This window comes from Dipodomys ordii, unplaced genomic scaffold (genome assembly GCF_000151885.1).
Source record: "Dipodomys ordii isolate 6190 unplaced genomic scaffold, Dord_2.0 Scaffold1, whole genome shotgun sequence".
NCBI classification, from domain to species: Eukaryota; Metazoa; Chordata; class Mammalia; order Rodentia; family Heteromyidae; genus Dipodomys; species Dipodomys ordii.
Genome location: NW_012267217.1, coordinates 40,261,021 through 40,281,158, shown reverse-complemented (window position 1 = coordinate 40,281,158; position 20,138 = coordinate 40,261,021). Strand labels below are relative to the sequence as shown.

The window sequence follows — 20,138 nt, the reverse complement described above, 5'->3', positions numbered from 1 at the left end:
TCAGAAAACCTTCAAAATACTTTTCCAAAAGAATATGTGCTTGCCATTTTTAACTCCCTTGATAAATGCCTGACTTCCCTGAACTCCAATCCTTATTCCTTTCCCATAGTCCTTTCCCATATTTGCAAGTAGCCCCCAAAATTCAGATAAGAGCATTTGAGAAGAATCCAGGCTTTGGAATTAAACATCAGTCCTAATCCTGACATTGTGTGGCTTTAGGCAAATAATAAATCTTCCTGAACCTTTTTCCTTATGTGGAAATGAAAATGATGGTAGATCCTCTTGGCAGGAATGTGGTGGGAATTGCTTTTGCTAGCGGACATCCCCCTATGCAGAGTACAAGCTTTTGTAAGTGGATTTCTTTCCCCCTCTTCACTCAGAATAAGAAGCTCTTGAATTGTACTAAGCATTGCCACTCTCTTGGTAGGACAGGAATACATGAAAATTCTAGTTAATTCACACATCCACATTTTCCATCTCTAATATCCAGCTGTGGTTAAAGACAGCTTTAAACTATTAGATGCTCATGGGACATTGAGACTACATGTCAGTTGTCACCTCCCTCGAAAGAAAGCAGAGAAAAAGTCAGATTCAGCAAGTTGAAGAAAATAAGTTAGCAGCGGCATGAAAACGGACCAAACATTGTGGAGGTGAAGCAAGAACAAAAAGGACAGGTCCTTTGGAAACGTGCTGTGTGAGACAAGTTATAACGTGAAGTTATCTCCTGAAGCATAGATCCTATGATTCCTCCCAAACAGAACCTTCTCTTTCTGTTCAAATAGATAACATCACTTTGTGTGAATAACATTATGTTTTCAAAACACTGTTGGTTGCTATGGTAACCTGATTTGTGCATGATTTAAAAAAAGAGCACGAAACATCTTGATGACTGTTCTATGGCAGCTTCCAATAGAATTCAGAATCTCTCAGTGTGTCTCAGGTTTTGCTGACAGGCTATTGGCAGTATCCCACTTTGTCTTCTCCCAGCATTCTTCTGTTGATTGCTGAGGATAGGTTTTGTCTCTGGGGCCTGTTTTGCTCATGTTCTGGAAAATTAAGGAAGACATAGAAAAGATGGAGGCAACATCAGGCCAGCAATAGTGGTGATGATTACACTGAGATTTAGCCAGAGGATGTGAAGGAGAGGTGAAAGGAAAGCATTTCCTGAGAGCAGCCCAGGGTGTAGCAGTAAAAAAGGACAGCCCCAAGGCAGAAAGGTTCATAGTGGTACCCACAGCACAGCCTGATTGGACAATCTAGAGATCCAACATCTCAGCATGGCTCAAATTCTGCCTTACTCTTTCTCCTTGAATGAAGCTTCTAATATCTCTGATTCTTATTGTCTTTAAAAAAGAAAAGAAAAAGAAAAGTGGAGACAACTTACAAGGTTTTTCTTCTCTAGTCCTAATTATAATGGCAGTATCCTGAGACCAGCGCTTCAAAGGGTATGACCTCCCCTTCCAAAACCACTGAAATATTAAAATCCCCAGACCTGGCTTCAGTTACTACAAATGGGAAGCTCTGAGTCTTAGCCAGCTCCATCTATATTTTCTCCAAATGCTCCAAATGATGATGGTGATGGTGGCCAGTTCATGTAAGAACATCTTTGACAGAGTACATGCAGAACACCATAGACTTTTCACAAAAGATGTAACAGCAGACTTCTTAGTCTATATGCCACAGTGGGTTGACTTCTAAGAAAATGCTTAGAGAGAGAATTGTCTCTTCTGCAAGACACACTAGCCCCAGTGATGAATGTATTGACCTCAGAAGTGCCAGGAGGGGAAACAGATCATGTTAGAATTGATAAGCAGTCACAGATTCACATTGTGCTTACCTGGAAACTTCCAGTGAGTGGCCTCCAGAACACTTTTTATTCTCATCTTATGGGAAATATAAGCATTCCTAGTGATAGGATTATCAGAATGGAATGATTTTTGTTGTGTGTTTTAGGGTTTTGTAAAGTTTTTTGGAGGGAGTGGAGGCAGGGGCGGAGGGCGGGGGCGGGGCTGGACCTGCTTAGCTTTCTTGGCTTAAGAAAATAGAGATGAAAGAAAGAATTTTTTTCCTGTCTTCCCAACAATCAAGTGTCATATATTCCTGACTGAACAGAATAAAGTTGACTTGAGATGCAAAAAAGTACATGTGCAATAAAACAAGGCCTAGCTCTAAACCAGGTGCAAAATATAAGTGAGACCATAGGGAAAATTGTTCAGAGAAGGTTATTATCTCTTTTGCATTGAGAGCTCTTGAAATGATAATTCAAGTTTATGTATTCTTAGATTTATTCATTAGGTTGGCACCATTTAACAACACAATAGCATCAACATTTGCAAGTTCTGTTCCAGCTAAGTTAAACCAAATGTATACAGTAGTGGATATGAAAGAAGGTTCAGCCTATGTATGAAAAGACTGTCAGTTTTAGCAACAACTCACAGTTCAAACACACCAAAAGAGAGAAATAGTAAAATGATAATTTCCCCCAAGCAAACTAATTTGAAAAACTATTAAAAGTATTCTGAGATAAAAGTAGAATGTGACAGGATAGCCAGCAGAGGCTCACATTCCAGAACTTCAAAGGCTTGAGGACCGAAGATGATGCACCTACCCAGTTTTATGAATCAGGTGGGAAAGAGAATAGACTAAGATCAAAGACAGGCTCTGCACAAAAAGCAGTGTCCTCCCCACAGTCCCAGCTAACCTAACTACATAACTCTTCATTTGTTTGAGTAGCTACCAGATACATATATGATTATTCTATCTTGTTGAAGTTCCCAATCAGACTAGGCAGAAAAGGCATGTACAATCAAAGCTAGTAGAGATGAGATTAAGGATAGCTTGGGAGAGAGATGGGGAGATCTATGCTAACTTATAGTGTCAGCAAATCTGACAGAAGCAAAATAAGTTAGTCTCAATGGATGAGAGAATGAGGAATTCAACATTTGTACGTCAGAAATCAGTAGAAATATCATGATAAAAAGAAGACAGATGAGCAGGAGGCATGTGTTGTAGGTGTATAGGAGAAGAAAATGGATCCTGGAGCCCCCAGTAGCTCTGCTCTGCTGCTCTTCCACTTGCATTTTTGACTGGATAAGAGGTTCCAGTGCCCAGGCTCTCCAGGCATGGCAGATCAAGTTCTAGATTTATGGCATATTTGATTTTCCTTAAGAACCTATTCCCAGAGATAAATATGGTTAGGAAGACTAAGATTCAATGAGAGAACTGGTCTTCTGACTTGGAAGCAATATACTTCTCTGATTATTGCAGACAAAGAAAATAACCTCACCCCCCCCAAAAAAATTGAAGATTGGGGGAATAAAAAGACTCTCTTAACACTGACTCTTACATTTTCTTTCTCCCCTTTCATTGAACTAACTGGTCATAACCTTCTTTTCCTAATTCTTCTGCCATACAGGGAAACACTTCGAGCTAAGGAGTATTTTATTTTTATAAGATTGAACCTGAGTAAACAAGAAATCCCTAATTCAATGAATAGCCAACAGAAGAATTTGGGTTAATAGGGGAAGAAAAGTTAAGCTTTTAGTCAATTGCCTTCAAAGATCTTATTTAAGAACTTTTTCTGTCATTTAGATGTGCCATCAATGATGGAAAAGAGGGATCTCTCTAAAGGCATTATGAGTAGTAGAAAATGGTATCATATTATTGGTTGAGGCTTCTGATAATTAATTTTTCCATGGCTACCAATAAAGGTCAAGAGATTGAGAAGTATGGTCTTCTACATTATAGTAATTCATTCATATCAATTTCTATGTTCCTGTTTTGAAAGACATATTCATTTTTATTTTAAAAATATCTTTGGAATGTTTTTGGGTTGTGTCTTGTTTACTAAAACTTGTTGGGGATGAAAATGAGCGAGACTGAGTAAGGGAGAGACAGAGACAGATAAAGTTGCCCAAATGACTTCTTAAAACTTAAATAGCATAAGAAACAATAAAATGCTTCTTAGAAGTGTAAAATTTTTGACCCATCATCCAAAGATGCTGAATCAGTACATCCGAGGCTAAGCACTTAATTCAGTGTTTTTAATAAGTTATCCAGTATATTCATTTACAGGTGGTCCTGACCAAACTGAGCAACTTATATATCATTTCATTGGACAATAACAGGATAGGGAGCGCAAGAACAAGAGCCCTTAAATGGAATCCAATCAGGCTAAGGCAACATATTAGTTAACAAAGAATCAGACCTCAGTTGGATAGGCTGGAGTCTTTCCATCTGACAACACAGAACAGCAGGTATGTTTCCCTCATATTTGCAAAGTCGCCTATTTGTAAGCCACAGGGAAGTTCCACTTACCATAAAGGCAAATCAAAATGGCTGCAAGAAGCATAGCTAACAACACTGGAGTTGTCATGGCAACTGCATTCAGTGTGACTAGAGCTGAGAAAACTGGAGGTAAGACATAGGCAATGAAGAACCTGAGACAAGGAGTATGCTATTAAGTTTCAAAGGATTTCTGTGTGTCTGTGTCTTTATGTGCTTGTGCACGTATGCATGTGCATGTGCATGCATTTACATGTGTATTAACCTACATTACATTCCAAATAGAAGAAATCAAAAGAAAATAGGATGGACCCCTTTCAAGAATGACTGGTGTATAATTGACTCATGAAGCATTTTTCTTTTTGCCCTTTTGTGTTTTTCCAATATGTTTTCAGTATTTTAAGTATGGGCAACTCTATGAAATACTAAATGCATCTCTTGAAATCAACCTCCAACACAACACTCAAATCCAAAGATGATAAAGATGACTCTAGAAAACACCCACTAAAGACTTTTATTTAATTAAAAATACAAATTGTTGCATTTTCATGGAAAATATTGAGATAAAAAATACCAGCAGTATTAGTTTTCAGAACCTTCATGTACTCCATTCTACCATGTACTGCTTTCTTAGTACCTGTGGCATGAATTTGGCCCATGAAACTGGAGCCTCCTAAAAGATTGTGCCTATAGCTCTCCTCGAGTGAGCCATTTTCTTGACAACAGTATGCTATCAATCAAGTTAACACAGACACCACTTCTTTGCAAATCACTTCTTTTTTGGCTTCTTTGCAAATCATTTAAAGGAGTTAGTATAAAATCTCAAGGCTGATGTCAGTATGATACAACCTCATCCAGTTCACAAGCCAATTAGCAAGTGACCTTATATTCTATCTGATATATTAGTGTCCTGAACTCCCTGAAAATATTTCCCCAGAACTCCTGGTGGGAAGACACTGTCATATAGTGTTTATATTCAAATAATCAGCAAATATACAAAAGCACATGTGACCCATCCCAATGCATAATATTATTTAAAAATACATTTAAGGCTCGGTTTTATGACCCATGCCTATAATCCCAGCTTCTCAGGAGATAGAGGTAGGAGGATTATGGTTAGAGGGCTGGGAAAAACTCTAAAAGTAAAGGGGCTATGGGTTGGAGGGATATATGGCTAAATCCTCAGTTTCATCAAAACATAATAATTGTAAATTTTTTGTCAGTTTTGGGGCCTGAACTCTGGGCCTGGGTGCTGTCTCTCAGCTCTTCAGCTCAAGGCTAGTGCTCTACCACTTGAGCCATAGCTCCACTTCCGGCTTTTTCTGCTTATGTGGTACTGAGGAATAAAACCAAGAGCCTCATGCATGCAAGGCAAGCACTCTACTACTGAGCCACCTTCCCAGCCCCAATAATAATAATATTAATAATACATATTGGTACAATATAAGCTTTGGAATCACTGGCCAAAATAGCCAGGTAACTATTTTTTAAATCTTCATGCAACTATACATTTGCTAAAAATGTAAAATTACATCTAAATACATTTAAAAGTAAATTAACATAAAGGTGTAAAATTAGTCAAAGTAAAAAAGAAGAGATTGAGTGAAAATTTAAAAGCAATAAACATCTCACACCTAAATACAAGGTGCACACAATACAGTCCTTTCTCTCTCTCTCTCTCTCTCTCCCTTTCTTTTTTTTGGACTGTTTCATTTCCTAATTTACTTCTTTGACCCCCCCCCATCATAATGCTTCATCCTCCTCCTGTTCACAAATGATGCTTTTACTGAAACTGGATCTGCTGTGACAGCAATGTCCTGGCTCTGCTTTCCTGGTCCTTCAATTTGTAGTATGTTTTATTTGAGTCCTGGATCCAGCTTTATATTAAAGAGAGACAAGTTCCCTCCCAAAATATATAAGCAAATAAAATAGATGCAGGTAGCATGAAAGTTAGAATTGCCTCAACTCCTGGAAATTTCAACATGATCTTTGTTCTTCACAATGGTCTCTCAGTTGATGGGAATAAAATAAGGTTGAAATTGCTTCTCACAGTCTGGCTCTGTTGGGGGCATTTTCACATAGACTCCTGTTGTAAGAGGGCTTCTTTTCTTTAGCTGCCAAACACAGAAAGAAACAGTCATTGTTATTAAAGAATACAGAAGCATTTCTAGCCAAAATAAGACAGTAAATATTAGGTCTCTATCCTGATGAAAATGAATGTTCACAATATACAGAACTATAAAAGTTCAACTAATTTTTCATTCAGCTATTTAAAAATGGTTTTAGAGGGGCTGGGAAGTTGGCCCAGTGATAGAGTGCTTGCCTTGCATGCATGAGGCCCTGGGTTCAATTCACTTGAGCTGTGGCTCAAGTGGTAGAGTGCTAGTCTTGAGCTGAGGAGCTGAGGGACAGCACCCAGGCCCAGAGTTCAGGCCCATGACTGACAAAAAAAATGGTTTTAGACAAATAATTTTGTACTTTGGATGTATAATGGAAATTTAGCAAATAAAATCTGGGATTTTCATTTACTTGGATGTAAAGGAGACCAAAATAGCTCAGTTACATAGACAAGAGAATAGCAGCAGCATTACATGAGCAGCCTACAGGAGGGCCCCAAGAGATTGTTTTCAGATGAATTACAGGGACATGTAGGAGAATAAAACTACATCCAGGTGGTCGTGGCTAGCAGCATTTTACCCAACCTAATCTTGTGTTTCAAGGTTATTAACTAAGTACCATTGCCATGAAGGGAAAGGGCAAAACAGCTGCCCTTGTTATTCAGTTACTCAAAATGAAACCTTGCTCAGAAGCACAGGCATTCAGTGTTCTACACGTTCACGTACAGTATCAGTCATCCTGAAACCCCAAAGGCCAGCGCTTAGGGTTCCAGTGTGTTTTTCACCATTGCCTTTCCTCATCTTCATTTATTGCTTCATCTCAAGAAATTTCATCTTCACACCATCATCTGGTCAGTAGACACTACTAAAGGTTTCCCCCATCAAACATGGTACATTGTCAGTACCTCACTCACCATTTTGCTCAAAGAAACAGCTGTGATTAGGAAGCTATAAAAAAACAACCCGGAACTAACTGCTGCCAGTATCCAAAGGAGGAAATCAGAATCTGGGCATGGCTCTGGATCTGTGACAGAGAACAAAGCAGAACCTCCCTGAGACAGATTCAAACTCAAGACTGTTTGCCTCATCAGTGAACAAAATAAATAAACAACAACAAAAAAAACAAGTTAGAATTTTGAAGACCTTGCTATCTAGACCTAAACTGTGATAAGAGCCACAGTGAAGTCTGGCTATTTGAGATGACCTCCCCAAGGTATCTTATTGCAGGCACAAGACCAAATGTCACGAACACCACAGCAGGTGCCTCACCTGGCGGCAGAAAACACTTTCTCTGGGCTCATTTTATTTCACAGACAGAATTCTGCATAACTCACCACCCATCATAAGCAAGGCTAACAGGATGTAGAGAATTCTTAAGGAAAATCTCCCACATCACCTGAAGTTAAGAAATAACAGTTTCCATGCAAAGAAAACTGCATCCCCAACAGATGTCAACATACTGAAATGACTTTGCTCACCAATGACATAAATCCGGGTTCCATTGCCCATGCCCGCGTAGTATGGTGGTGGGTACATGAGCTCCACCTTGCAGATGTAGAGTCCCATGTCTGCGGCCCGCAAGCCTTGGATAGTAAGGTTCACTTTGTTTCCACTGGAGGTCCCCGAGCAGGTGGGGTCATCTAGGAAGGCCAGCTCGTTCTCCACTGTGTACGTTGTGGCGCAGACCTCAATCATCTGGCTGCTGGTCTGCCTCAGCACTGTAACCCGGACCTCAGAGGCATTGTGGAGAGATGAGTACTCACACACAAAGCTGGCGACACCCTGGATGCTAGCCAGCACCACATCAGGCTGGACCACGTGGATGGCTGACATGGAAAAGCCAAAGGCAACTCAGTGAACTCGTGTTCATTCATGACAGGCCCCAGGCACCAACTCTGGCTGGGGAATGTCTCTCTTTGATCAGCCCACAGCTCCTGGGCCTTAGCTCTGCTTCAACAAATACCTCATCATCCCTCAGCCCCTTCCCTCTCCACCCACTCCGGCATAGCCTCTGCTCCTCAGATGTAGCTGTGTGCCCGCTACTCTCTATAAGTATGTTTCTTTGTGAGGGAATAGTTCCTTGAACATGGTGGGTTATGACAGGAGGAGCACTGATGTGACCAACCAAAGGTCAGGTTTTGTCATGAAATAAGTCACTGAGGAAGTCACGACTCTCCATTTCTGTCACAGATAGAAAGATGGGACTAGATGACATGCTCTCACAGTACCTACCAAGCCTGGTATTTTAAGGTTAAAGTGGAACTCTACTACTTGGGAACTATAATAAGTCGTAGGCACAGTTCTGGAGATTGAAGTACACAGTTTGCTTAATTTCTCAAAGTATATGGAACTGTACCTCCATCACCCAGGAGCAACAGAGCCATGGCTCCCAATGCCCTGCATCCCTTCCCTGACTGATGGTTGTAGAGTAGCATGTGCTGCTAGATGAAGAAGCCACAGAGCCAAGGGCACCCGGTTGTTTCCTCTCTGGGTTGAGGCAACCTTGCTGTTAACTTCTACAGGCTTCCCCTGACCAGGCCACCACCTCTTCCATCGTCCCTCTCTCCTTCCCTCAAACACTCTTATTTTCTTTGTTTTTTTTTCTGTCCCTTCTAGCTTTTACAAAATAAGGGAAGTTATCTTTCCATTCAAAAAGGTTTGCATTATAAAACTAGTGGCTTCATAGTCAGGCATGATGGCCCCATACCTGTAATCCCAGCACTCAGGAGGCAGAGGCTGGAGGATTATAAATGTAAGGCCAGCTTGGGCTACCTATTGAAACCTTGTCTCAAGAAAAAAAATGGTGGCTTTCTGTTACATTATCTTTTGATAACTAACCAGCTATTGTCTTGTCAGTATTACAAATAACCCACCCCCCAAATTTAGACTGAATACCATCATTCATCTGTGTTACCTGTTGCAATTTAATTACAATGTTTATGCAAGTTCTGCCTATTAAAAGTTTTGTGGGGTAATTAGATCTGATACTTCTTTTCACTTCTGGCTTATAAACTTCTACATACAATATTTACATCATTACCAGATAAGCTGTTAGCAATTTGATTGTAATAAATCTAAACATAAGAAAGACCAATTCCTTGCCCCTTCGTAGATGATATCTCACTTATCACTCAATCAATCCACTAAATTATCACACTCAAATATTCAATATCCACCATGGGAAGATCCTAGATACAGGTGGAGAAAACTTTCCTAAAAAGGAAATTGGCATATTACTAAGGATATTAACATTTACCTATTCAAATGCAAAGCAAGAAAAATGAGAAAGTACATATGAATAAGAAACTACATATGAATCTATTATCTCCAGTGCATATTAAATAATCAAAGCTCTTTTGCATTCCCACTTTGTACAAACCACAGTCTTTCTTAACTAATGTTTAAAGAAAGAAGGGGAAGAGTCAATGGGAGTGTTCATTTTTAATCAGCATAACAAGCTTGGTGTTTATCTGAAAATTAAGAGTCTACATCTGAAATTCATAATTAAGTCTGGTAGAAATCAAACACCTTATGCCAAACAGACTAAAACCTGCCCTCCCTCACTCCTTTTTTCCTTCCTTCCTTTCTTACTTCTTTCCTTCCTTCCTTCTGTCCTTCCTTCCTTCCTTCCTTCTCTCCTTTCTTTCGTCCTTTCTTCTTCCTTCCCTTCTTCTTTCCTTTCTCCTATTGTAATTCCAAATAACTAGCTATCTCATTTATAGACTAGATTAAGAAGACTTCAGAACCTCTAATGGAGTAAGGAAAGTGCTTTTTCCATGTTATGCTTACTTTTCAGGTTGTTTTTTTTTTAAAGAGGAAATCTTGGGCTTCATCTGGCAGTAGTCAGAACTATGGATGTCTCTTCCCTCTTAATTATTTATAGCATCTTCTAACACTATAGAGGTGTCTGAAATTGCCCAGGTCTGCAGAACCAACTCACATATGCTCATTAAGTCTCTACTGAAGTGTAGCGCTTTGCTATGTGCTGTATCTTTATTTACTGGCTGCTGTCCATTGTCCCATGCTTGCCTTAGACTTCATATCCAGCTAAACAAGAAGACTGAAGGTTCACCTTTCACTTCTGGCTTTGCTATAAATCACTGCCCTTAAGTGATGAAAGAAATGAAACCCAGGTAGGTGAAATAACTCCTCCACTCTCATGTTCCAGAAGTTTCTACTCACCTTTAGAGAGAACAGGGATGAAGAGAAGAGAAAACAGGGCAGTGCAGAGCCAGTTCCTGAACACCAAATTCAGCCAAGCCCTGTGCCTCTGAACTCCAAGACAAGCCATGGCTTTATGGGAGATGGGCTCAGGTCTTCAGGAAGCAGAATGAAACCCTTCAGGATCCTGAAGCTGCGAAATGTGTTTGAACCCACACAGATTCAAGGACTTTATATAGACACCTTTGATCAGACAGGTACACACGACACGTGCAAACCCAGAAGGCACCTGAATAGACAGTCTTTCTGTTTTGATTTTACGAGAAAGGAAGACGTGGGTTTAGCTGTTACGTCGAAAAGGCAACCTCAAACATTCAAAGTAAAACTGCTCAAAACAAGACAATACATTGATGGAAAAATCTACTCAACTTGAAATGGAAGCCTTATATTCATGTTAAGGAACTGGATAGTTAAATGGAGACTAGACCTGGAGAATAGAATTTCCTGGAGTGCAGGGGTCCTCTGCAAGTCCCAATTTTATCTAATCATCTGATCATCTTTTACTGCCTAATTCACTCCATCCACATCCCCACAAATGCTAAGCCGCAAGCTCATGGAGTCTTGAGCAAATTGCAGATTTTGTCAGTCACCACCATTTGTAAGAATTCTATGTGAATATCTTCCATTAGGTGATAGATTTTTTTCAAATACAATATTTTATGCAAAACACCTAAAATTAAAAATAAATGTGTCTAGAGTTTTTAAATTTAGCGAAGATGTTAGACAGAACAAAAGCATTTGTGAACACTATTACTTGAATCATAAGTACTGTTATTTTAAATGTTTATTTAGAATCTTTAATATTTAGGATATTTAAAAATTATAATATACATACCTTATTGTGGGTGACCTCAACACTGTAATCTTATCTTGGATAGAATATCCACACCATAAAGAACCCAATTTCATGATCCAGGTGCATGCTCAAGCAGGAAGGAGACACTATTTAAAAAAAAAAAAATAACAGCAGGATTAGAGGTGTGCTTGAGTGGTAAAGTACCTGCCTACCAAGCAGGAGATTCTTAAGAACAAACCCCAGTACCACCAAACAAAATCTCAGAACTAAACAACACCACTGACAAACCAGACTTAATACACAGCTATAGAGTATTACATCCAATAACAATGGCCTACAGTCTTCTCAGCAGCCCATGGATCTTCCTCCAAAATAGATTACATACTAGACCATAAAACAGCTCTTAACAAATGTCAAAATAATTTCCTGGGCCCCAGGAACATAATAGAATAAAATTAGACATCAATATCAAGGAAAACTACAAGAACTATTCAAAATGCATGAAGGTTGAAAAACAGACTTTTGAATGATCAAGGAATCATTGAAAAAATAGGAAAATCATTAAAAATTTCTAGATTCAAATGAAAGCGAAAGCACATCCCTACCAGAACCTCTGAAACACATCAAAGTTCGTACCAAGAGAAAAGTTTATAGCCATGAGTTCTTACACAAGAAAATCAAGGTGATTGAAAGCAACTCAAGCTCTTAAAAAACCAAGAAGACACAAACTCAAAATCAGTAGTTGGAAAGAAATAATAAGAATGAATGAATGAGACAGACAATACAATGAATCAAATAGTTGCCTTTTTGAAAAGATAAACAAGATTTTTAAAAACTTGAGCCACACTAACCAATAGAGCAAGAGCGAAGATCCAAATTAATGAAATTAGAGATAGAAAAAGGGACACCGTTATAGATGCCAATGAAATTCAGAAAGCCAATACAGAATATATAAAAGCTTACATTCTATCAGACTGGAAAACCTAGAAAATTTCTATGACTTACCAAAATTGAACCACAAGGATATAAACAATCTACATACATCTGTAATAAACTATAACATAAAAATGGTAATTTTGGAAAATTATAAGGCTGGATGCATTTTATGAATTCTACAAGACATGTAAAGAAGAACTAACACCAATGCTTATCATATTATTCCAAAAAGATACAAAAAGAAGAAATGCTACAAAACTCATTCTACAAAGCCAGTATTACCCTAATAACAAACAGGAAAAAGAATAAAAGAAAGGTATAGACCAGTTTCCTTGACAAACATAGACCAAAAAATTCTCAATAAAATACTTTCAAACTGAATTCAACCATACATTAAAATATCATACACCATGATCAAGTTAGTTTTATTCCAGGAATACAAAGAATTCTTCAGCATATACAAATCAATAAGCATAATACAGAATATAAAAGGAATCAAAGACAAAAAAATCACATGATCATCTCAATAGATACAAGAAAACTAAAGCCTTTGACAAAATTCAACATCTTTTCATGATAAAAAGAAATTCTCTGAAGAAAAATGAAATACAGGGAACATACTCTTTTTTTTAATTGTGAACATACCGTACAGAGGGGTTACAATTACATGGGCAAGGTAAAGAATACATTTTTTATCAAGCATTGTTGCCTCCTCCTTTGTTTCCCCTTCCCAACCTTTCCCCTCTGCCATCCCCCCTCCCCCCCTCCCCTACCAAAGAAAAACTGAAATCATTTTCTCCAAAGTCAGAACTGAGACAAGGACATCTATTTCCTCCACTCTTATCAGTACTTGAATTCTGAGCCACAACAATAAGACAAGAAGAAGAAAAGGGGATATATAGTAAAGGAAGATGCAGATGATGTGATCTTATTTGAACATCCTATACCTAAAGGACCTTAAAAGCTCTACCAATAAAACCTTCAAATCTCATAATTACCTTCAGCAAAGTAGCAGGATATTAAATCAATCTACAAACATCAATAGCTTTTTTTATATGCCAACAACAAATAGGCTGAAAAAGAAATCAGAAAAACAACCTCATTCATAATGACCTCAAAAACAATCTAGAAATAAATTTAAAGAAATCTGTAAAACCTTAAAAAGTAAGGTACTATAGGCTCACAATTGTAATCCTAGTTATTCAGGAGGCTGAGGTCTGAGGATTGAGGTCCAAAGCCAGCCAAGGTAGGAGAGTCCCTGAGATTTTTGTTTTATTTTGTTTTGTTTTTTTTGTCAGTCAGTCATGGAGCATGAACTCTGGGCCTAGGTGCTGTCCCTCAGCTCTTCAGCTCAAGGCTAACATTCTACCCACTTCCAGCTTTTTCTGCTTACGTGGTGCTGAGGAATCGAATCCAGGGCCTCATGCATGCGAGGCAAGTACTCTACCACTGAGCCACCTTTCCAGCCCTGAGATTCTTATCTCCAACTAACCATCAAAGCCAGAAGGGAAGCTGTGGTTCAAAGCACTAGCCTTGAGCAAAAATCCTTAGCAATAGTTCTAAGGCCGACAGTTATATGAGTACAGTAATCCAAGAGGTTTGTGCAGGAGTCAAGAGAAGAGGCTGAGTTTTCATTAATACATGAAGCTATTTCAGTTGCCCAAGCTTGATGATGGCTTACACCTATAATCCTAGCTACTTGGTAGGTTGATATTCCTAAAGATATCAGCTCAAAACCGCCAGGTCAGGAAAGTTTATGAGACTCTCATTTCTAATTAACCCCCAAAAATGTGGAGCCTGTGGCTCAAGTGGTAGAGCACAAACCTTGAGCATAAAAGCTCAGGGAAAGGACTTGGGTTCTGGGTTCAAGCCCAGGACTGGGACCACATAAACAAACAAATAAACAAACAAAAATGCCTTGAAGAAAGAAGTTGAAGAAGATACAAGAAAAGCCCATGTTCATGGGTTAACAAAATCAATAGCATGAAAATGAGTATCCTTTCAAGAACAACTGTCTACAGATTTGATGCAATTCCATCAAAATTCCAATTACATTCTTTATAGAAATATAGAAAGCATAAAAGATCCCACATAACCCAAATAATCCTGGGCAAAAAGACAAACATTAAAATTATCACAATATCTGTCTTCAAATTATATCATACATTAATGAGAACAGCATGGTACTAGCACAAACATAGACATGTAGAAAAATGGAATAGAATAAAGATTCACAAATAAGCCTACGTAGCTAGAGCCATCTGACATGTGTTGGAGAAACAGATAGCTTCTTCAACCAATGGTAGTGGAAAACTGGATATCCACATGTGGAAGAATGTAATTAGATCCCTGTCTCTCTTTCTGTATTGCAATCAATTCACATTGGATCAAGGACCTTAATGTAACGGCCAAAATTTTGAAAAGCCTACAAGAAAACACTGAAATATGTAAACATAGGCAACAATGTCCTAAATAGGATTACAATAGTTCAGGAAAATGAGCAAGAATTGACAATTGGAATGACATAAAACTAAAACATTCTGCATAGCAAACAAAACAATCACTAGTAGAATGGGAGGAAATTTTTGCCTGACAAGGGATAAAAAAACAGAAGATAAAGAGCTCAATAATTAAATTCGAGAGTGATCACAATGCATTGTATTCATAAACTGCTTTGTCAAATGGCAATTCCTTTGTACTTAAAGATAAGTTTTAAAAAATTAAATTCCAAAAGAACCAAAAGTCCAGTTAATAAATGGGCTAATAAAGTAAACATACAGGGGCTGGGAAGGTGGCTCAGTGGTAGAGCGCTTGCCTTGCATGCATGAGGCCCTGTGTTCAATTCCTCAGCAACACATAAGCAGAAAAAAAAAAAAACCCAGAAGTGGCACTGTGGCTCAAGTGGTAGAGCTGAGGGACAGCGCCCAGGCCCAGAATTCAAGCCCCATGACCGGACCCAAAAAAAAAATTTTTTTTAAATAAAAAACAAATAAACATACAATTCTCAAAAAAGGTGTAAATTGTAAATTGATAACCATGAAGAAATATCCAAAATTCTTAGTCATACAGGCAATGCAAATCAGAATTACACTGACACTCTACCTCAAATCAGTCATAATGACTACACTCAAGGAAAGAAACAACAAATGCTGGAGAGAATATCCAAATAGAGGAACCTTCACACTGTTAAGAATGTAAATTAACGCAGCCACTGTGGAAAGCAGCATGGAAGTTCAAAAAAAAAAAAGGCCTACCAAATAATCAGTACCAAATGATTAATACCATTCTTGTGTGTGTGTATCTCTGAAGGAATGTAAATCAGGATAAAATAAACAACTGCAGAACCATGTTTGTTGAAGCACTATTCATAATAGCCAAGATATGGAATCAGCATATGTGACCAACAATCAATGAATGGATTTTTTAAAAGTGGTATATACACAATAGAGTATTTTCAGGCATAGAGAAGAATGGCATGTCCATTGCAGGAAAATAAACTGGACTGGAGATCATCATGTTAAACAAAATGATCCAAATTCAGAAAGACAAATATTGCATGTTTTGTTAGACCTCCATACACACACACACACACACACACACACACACACATGCACTATGAATACAAATATGTGACAGGTTGGGGGATGAGTGGGAGAGGTAAAAAGAATAAGGGGGCATGAATAATATCAAATACATTAACAATTAGTAAAATTGGAAGAAGGGAGATGAGGAAAATAAAAAGCAATTAAAGAAGTGAAGTGCAATATATATGCAATTATGGCAATACCATAGTGAAACTCCACTATATAATTTATGCACACTAATTTAATAATAAAAATTAAAGCAGAATACTGTTATTTAAATATATAAGTATCCTATATTAATTATTTAGAATATGAATTATATTAAATATTCATTGCTTGGAACACTTAACGTCAAGAAATACCTTTCCCTTAAACTTGGGCATTTTTGCATATATCAGTCATGGAAGAAGCTATAAGATGACAGGAGTTTACATTGGATTGGATGCAAGAGAAAAGAAATTGAGCTGAGGTTTAAGGATCAATCAGGTTATACATGTCATGTGTATAAACAGGCCTCATATAATGTTTAACCACTCAATAAATAAGAATCCTTTATGCTATAGAGTCATTGAGAAGACAATGGTGCAACTTACTGAAATAAAGAATACAGAGAGAGCTAGTCTTAAAATGAAGGTGCTTACTTCCAACTGGACACACTAAGTTTAGGCTATGTATGGAAATAAAATAAAACAATTACCAATTAGAGACTAGAGAATGAAATAGGATCTGAACACATTAGCCTATGAAGATACTGGTGAAATTTTCATAGGCCAAAGCATGAAATGAACACATAACAAATAAACTTTGTTTAGTAAATAAATAAATAACTGAAAATAGTTTAGCAAAAGAAAAGATGAGGGTTGTAATAGAAACGTTCAAAGAAGCCTTACTAGGTTCCCTAATTATGATTTTATGAAACTATTTTTGACATGCAAGTAAATTTGATGGCAGCAAGAACCATTAGTTGAAAGAATATTGGTGGAAAAAAGAACAATAGTATAAGAACCATTGATTCAAAGAATGTTGGTGAAAATATATATTTTTTCTCCATAAATTATTTGGCAACTATAAATGAAAATCTAGCAGGGACTTAAACAAGTAATCCAACTAAACATCACTAATGATGGAGCATTCTGACTTTGTAACCTCCAAATATGATGCCCAAAGACCTCTGCAACATTACTGCCAAAACTTTAAAGTCAAACTTAATAATGAAGAAAATTGTCAGACAAATCAATATTCTGAAGAACTCCTGGCCTAGAACTACATTTCTTGAAAAAAAATGTTGATACCATGACATCTTATAAAAAAGAAATCATTAGGAAAATTTTAGTTGATACTGTAGAAGACATGATGATGAGTATTCTTTTGTGCATATTTTTTGAATACTTGAGGCCAAGATCTCATAGGTTCTTTAGGAGGTTGGCTTCCAAGAGGATTTTAATCCCCAAGAAGCAGGAGAGAATAGGGTCAGAGTTATTTCTCTCTCCTCTGCTCTCCTCCAGATTCAAGGTCGTGGATCTAGTAGTAGCACTACATCTTCACAGGCAGAGCCTTCATCAGAGAACAGACACCACCTCCTCCATTCAGTGATTCCCATTCTCCCTAAGATCTGGTATCGTTCTTTCCTCCCTGGTCCTTTGAATCTAGTGTGGCCAGTGTCTTGGTAAATCCCCACCCTCATCCTTCTTGATGACATCAGAAGCTTTGTATTTATTTCAATCACTCATGGGTAATTTATCTCCCCTACTCTAAATTCTATTTCCAGGACACATGTACCCACATCACACACATAGCACCTAACCCAGGGTCCTTTGTTCATAGCAGATGATAGAGAATTTCTGTATTTCAATTTAGCTCACAACGCTTTTTTTATTTCTCTTGCATCTCTTTTCCGGCACTGATGAAAGTGCTAGAAATTAAAGAGACAATCAGATGAGTGATGAGCACCAGTGAGTCCAACAAAGTAGTTCAAAGCATAGTTGGAGTCAGACTCCTGGATCTGTTTTTTAAGAACTTGACGTATTTAGATTTCATGTTTTTCACCTATAAACCATAGCTAATGATGACCCTCTTATTATAGACTAATTTTGATGACTCAAAGAGCCTATGCCTACAAATCAGTGAACACTGTGCCCTAAATATATTATATGTTTAATAGACATTAACATATATTAACCACAGTTACAGATTTCAAAACTGTGGTAGTTATACAAATCCCTTTTTCATGATCATCTCTAGTCAATCAGTAGCACTAAGCTAAAATTAAATTCTATTATAATATTTACATGTTTGCTGAATTTCTGCCCCTTTCAGTATCTCCATCATTATGTGGAACCAAGTAGTTTCTTTTTTTAATTAAAAAACTCACAATTCTAGATGTAATCTGAGAATTGTGTATTGGGAACTCTCACAAATACACTGTTCAGTGGCTGGATAATCAAATGTGTAAGGGTATCACATCCTTAGATGCAGTCATTTCAGGTGAGGAAAAGGAAAATAGATTTTGTTATTTACTTTGATCACTCCAAAAAAAAAAGTTTAAGAGTTGGTAGTAGATGGAAAAAGTAATGAAAATAATTAGCTAAAATTAGGACTCGGGGATTCACTGTAATATCACTTACTCACTGTTTTCCTATATTCTAATAGCTTGAGCAAGCCCCAGATTGGTTTTATAGTATTCTTAGTGGTTACTGGATTTGAAAGATCTCTTGGGATTTGCATAATTTACAGTGTTGTCCACAGTCAATCAATTATCTTTCAGGATTTTACATGAGGTATACTGTGGGTAAGGTAACTGAGTGGTTTCACATATTCCTCAGTATTTGAAATTCATTCTAAGTTTAATTCAGTATCTCAGCTCTCTTGAACCTTTTTTTTTTGTTCTAAAACCTCTCTTATTTGTCTTTCTCCATCTAACACACTCCCCCCCAAAACAGCCTTTGGTTGAAAGGTTTGCACCTGGCATTAACTGTGCTACAGAGTGCAAAACATCCTTTGCTTGATGGTTTCAGATGTACTGGGAAGAATGAAAAGTCTAATATTTGCATAGTGTGCACTTTCAGGACATGCCATTACGTTGACTCTATAATCATGTCTAATTAAGGTTATATACTCCATATTTTTGTATCAATTAGATCATCACAGTACAACCCCTTTTCAAAAGTAATTTCAAAGGAAAAAGAAAATCATCTACCAAAGTAAGTGGCTGCTGAAAAAGAATCTATCAATCATCTCACTTTGAAAGAGAGTTATAGAGAAAGGAAATGATATGCAAAGTGACTGGAAAAAAAGTTAATTTCATTACCCTTAAATGGTGAAAAATATGGACTGAGCAAGAACCTACTTAACTAAGTGTGACTGATTAATTAACTAAGTGTGACTAGGTAACTAGTCTACATCATAAAGTCAAGTTGAAATGGGTACCTCTGAGCTGAGAACTTTCTGTATGCATGGAAAAATAGTTCTTGCTGGTTTTCAAGTTTACATTGACCCCGGGCTGGAGATAAAGTGGAAAGGTTGCCAGGAAAGCAGAGTTTTATTTGCTGGCCTAGATGACAACATGAAATTCAGGGGCTGCTTCAGATGAAAGTTAGTCTTCGCCTATCAGAGTTTTACTGAAATAGAGATGAGAACAAATATTTTGGAGTGAATCGTAAGTCAGTTGTGGTCACAAGAAATTAGGGAGAATCTGTGTTTTGATTTCCCAGGTTCCTTACTTTATATGATTAAATCATTTTTAATGCATTATCTCATCTTAGGGATAATGGCCTGCTAATGTTTCTGGTTTTAGTCATTATTATCTCTGATTATCTTTCAGCCTTTCTAGATTCTCATATTTAAAAGTAAAAAGCTTCGCTTCTGGGTGGTCTTTCCTTAATCCTGCAGTCTTGTGGCAACATAAGGATCCATAAATAAACAGAACCAAGTGGGTTTATCAAAAGCTAAGAATTGGTGTTTTCAAAATAGGTGGCCTTGTTGTTTTACAGACAAGAGAAATGATGCTGAAAAGGTAGTTGATTTATGGCGGGTACACATCTATAATCTCAGCAACTTCTAGAGGCAGACATAGAAGGATCATGATTTGAGACTAGCCTAGGCAAAAGTGTGAGATCCTGTCTAAAAAGACAAAAACACTAAGAAAAACATCAAAAGACCTGGAGGTGTGGTTCAAGTGGTAAAATACTTGCTTAATAAACA

At 37.5% G+C, this 20,138-nt stretch overlaps 1 protein-coding gene across 2 annotated transcripts; it reads right to left on the bottom strand.

The window, feature by feature from the left end:
* Window positions 1-5,874: 5,874 nt before the first annotated feature.
* Window positions 5,875-10,826, bottom strand: Ctla4 (cytotoxic T-lymphocyte-associated protein 4). Of its 2 annotated transcripts, XM_013032225.1 has the most exons (4): window positions 10,584-10,826; window positions 7,880-8,227; window positions 7,316-7,425; window positions 5,875-6,398 (listed from the first exon to the last, which is right to left on the bottom strand). In XM_013032225.1, the coding sequence occupies exons 1-4, from the start codon at window positions 10,690-10,692 to the stop codon at window positions 6,294-6,296; spliced, it is 672 nt and encodes a 223-aa protein (XP_012887679.1). In that variant the 5' UTR covers window positions 10,693-10,826; the 3' UTR covers window positions 5,875-6,293. The 2 variants fall into 2 exon arrangements, with proteins under 2 accessions (XP_012887679.1, XP_012887748.1); XM_013032294.1 differs by lacking the exon at window positions 7,316-7,425 and having other exon boundaries at window positions 6,331-6,398; window positions 10,584-10,754.
* Between the last annotated feature and the right edge of the window lie 9,312 nt (window positions 10,827-20,138).